At 53.8% G+C, this 2,992-nt stretch overlaps 1 protein-coding gene across 1 annotated transcript; it reads left to right on the top strand.

Moving 5' to 3' along the window:
* The first annotated feature begins 6 nt into the window (after window positions 1–6).
* Window positions 7–2,953, top strand: LOC124232379 (cytochrome P450 4B1-like). Its single transcript, XM_046649348.1, has 4 exons — window positions 7–24; window positions 1,791–1,924; window positions 2,675–2,739; window positions 2,839–2,953. Exons 2-4 carry the CDS (start codon window positions 1,807–1,809, stop codon window positions 2,923–2,925), a joined length of 270 nt encoding a protein of 89 aa, XP_046505304.1. The 5' UTR covers window positions 7–24; window positions 1,791–1,806; the 3' UTR covers window positions 2,926–2,953.
* Window positions 2,954–2,992: the final 39 nt, after the last annotated feature.

Here is a 2,992-nt window from a genome sequence, read left to right as displayed (position 1 = left end):
TGGGGACCGAGACTCCTTCCAGTGGTGAGTGAGGCTGCAGGTGAGCCAAGTCTGTCCTGCTCAGCCCCAGGGAAGGACTGTGCCCATGCTGTCTGGTATCATCCTTGGATGACACAGCCCTCCTGGAAGCCAGGTGAGGGTGGTGGCAGCTCTCCTGGTCCCACCAGTGAGTGACATTTTTGGGCAGCTGTGATGGACGCACCCCTGAGCCCATCCTCCCACAACGGAGGCTTTCCAGGTGTGAGTCCTGAGAGAAGGTTCAACAGGAGCCTGATTTCTTGTGTGCTGCCTCCTCTGATGGCAGAATCCGATGACCCTTCTGGGTTCCTTCAGAGAGCAGGGAGCTCTGGGAGAGAAAGAGGTGGGAATCGGGGATGAGCAGAGCTGGGAAAGCCAGGGGAGCTGATCCCTCCACCGTTTTGCATGTGCCCTGCAGCCTCCAGAGTCATCTAGGGAGGAGAAAAGGCTGTTTCCCAAACTCCACCACTGAAAACCATTCCATTGTTTTCTGTTTCTTGGTTCAAGCTTGAACTCATTAACAGGACACCGATCGATGCTGATCTCTCTTTGCAGCATGATCTCTAGGCATCTCCCACAGGTTCCGCTTCCACCCCTGCCCTCATATCCCTCTCTCCCTGCCTCCCTGCTTCAGGCCTTAGCATCTGGTCACACACCTCACCTTTCTCTCTGGGCTCCATGAGGCAGGCCCACAGCAGGGATGCAGAAGATGCTCAGTCGATGGGAGAAACTTCAGATTCACTTGAGGGGGGCTGACCTAGGATTCCAGGGCCTAAGGTTTGGAGGACGAAGTCTTCACTACCCACTTTTATTGGTCAGCTGTTGAAAACCTCCCAGAGTGTCCAGCCGTGTGTCAGGGCTTGTTGGGGGTGCAGGTGGGGAGAGGAGGAGCCAAGTTGCTCCCTTTGGGGAGCTTTTAGAGACAAAGTCATCTGACCACAACTAGAGAAAACCCTGGAGTAGGGAAAATGGAGTGGCCCCTTACTGAGGGCAGAGGAGTCAGAATGGGTGGGGCTTGAGTTGGCTTTCCAGGGAGGGTGAAACTCAGATAGGCAAAGCGAGAAAGGGCTGGGCATTCGAGGTTGGGTAACACTGTGAACACAGCCTGGAGGCAGCGAGTTAAAATATTTATTTTATGATCACTTCATTGCATCTAGAGCTTGAAGCAACTTGAAGGACATTATTTAACAAAATAGTAAAATACAAATGAAAAATGTAGACCAGACTCAAAACCTTAGGGTTTGGGGCCCTGTAATAAAGTGTTATACAGACTTGTAGTCAGACGACTCTGAGCTTCCTGGTGGCAAAAGGGAAAAGAAAAAAATATGTATATATTTTTATCTGACTTGTCATTGTTCATGCATTTATTACCTCATTTGACCAGTGTATATCAGCCCCTGTTCCTTTCCATTCTAGCTCCACAGGGGACACGGAGCAGAACTAAAGAACTGTCCTTGTGTGGCTTCTGTGGGGCCCTGGAAGACACAGAGTTGACATTGTCTTTGATGGCTGGGTGCACATACACCTCTAGGGTCCTGTGCTTTCCCTCCCTAGCAGTGAAGATGAGTGAGGGATGGAGACAAGTGGCACCAGAACCCCTGGGTCTGAGTGGCCACCCCACGTCCAGTCTGGCCTGGACACTTGGAGTGCTTGTGTCCCTCTGACTCTCGGGTGTGTGCTGGAGATGAAAGGGAGGCTGGGGCTGGAGCCTGCCTTCCCGTGGGAGCCTGAGGCTCCCCATCCCCAGGACGGCCTGGTTGTGTTGCCGGCAGGGATGATCTGGGCAAGATGACCTACTTGACCATGTGCATCAAGGAGAGCTTCCGCCTCTACCCGCCTGTGCCCCAGGTGTCCCGCCAGCTCAGCAAGCCCGTCAGCTTCGTGGATGGCCGCTCCCTACCCGCAGGTGGATGGGGTGGCTTTGGGGATAGTTCTCTGATACTCTCTGTGCCTTTGGCCAAATCTGTGTACCAATGGGGAAGAGCTCAGGCTCTGTGTTTGGCCTGGTTCCAATCCTGGCTGGACAATGAATGGGTCCCTCTTCCCCTCAGCCTTCGTTTCCTCTTCTGTGAAATGGGAGTGTGAAGAGTCCCTGTCTTACCAGGTTGTTGTCAGGATTAAAGACAATGTTCATCAGGGCTGTCAGGTACTACCATGCAGGTTGTGCCCTGAACAACTTCAGGAAGCATCATGCACATAGACTATGATGCTGTGCGGTGCACAACCTGTCCAACTGTAAGTGGTGGCTTTGTAAAGAAAGTTTATCTTGGTATCTGGCACATAGTAAGCATCCAATGAATGATAGCTGTTACTATTGATACAATAACGTTATGAATTACAACTTCCCTTGAGACTCAGCTAATTGAAAGTGGAAGGTGTGTAATGGTTGGTGCTTGTCCTACCTTGTGGTTGGGTAACTTCAGTATCATCTTTGTTCCGGGTGCTGTGCCCAGTGCTAGGGCTGCAGGAGGCAGGTGTGATGATGATCAAAAGCCCTTTGATGTGTTGAGGGTGGTCGAGAAGGGTCTGTCAGTGGCAGTGCTCAAGCAGAGGCTGGTGCCCAGCTGTGGGGACACCGTGGGATCCAGGCCCAGTGAGGAGGTGGACCTGGCTGTCCCAGGACCACCTGGTCACCAGGCCTCTGCTCTGCCCGCAGGCAGCCTGGTCTCTCTGCACATCTACGCCCTCCATAGGAACAGTGCAGTGTGGCCCGACCCTGAGGTACCCCATCCCTGGGCCTGGGCTCACATAGGGTGGGAGGCTGTGGGGGCCCGCCTCCCCACCACCTGGCAGGTGTTTAAGCAAGGCCTGTCCCCTCAGGTCTTTGACCCCCTGCGCTTTTCCTCTGAGAATGTGGCCAGGCGCCACCCCTTTGCCTTCATGCCCTTCTCCACTGGGCCCAGGTAAGGAGAGGCCCAACCTCCCCAGACATGAGGGGCAGGGAGGGTGAGGATGGAAGACGTTGTGAGGGAGG

This window comes from Equus quagga, unplaced genomic scaffold, assembly GCF_021613505.1.
Source record: "Equus quagga isolate Etosha38 unplaced genomic scaffold, UCLA_HA_Equagga_1.0 HiC_scaffold_5196_RagTag, whole genome shotgun sequence".
NCBI classification, from domain to species: Eukaryota; Metazoa; Chordata; class Mammalia; order Perissodactyla; family Equidae; genus Equus; species Equus quagga.
Note: the sequence above shows the minus strand (reverse complement) of the source record. Positions and strands in the feature narration are given on the sequence as shown.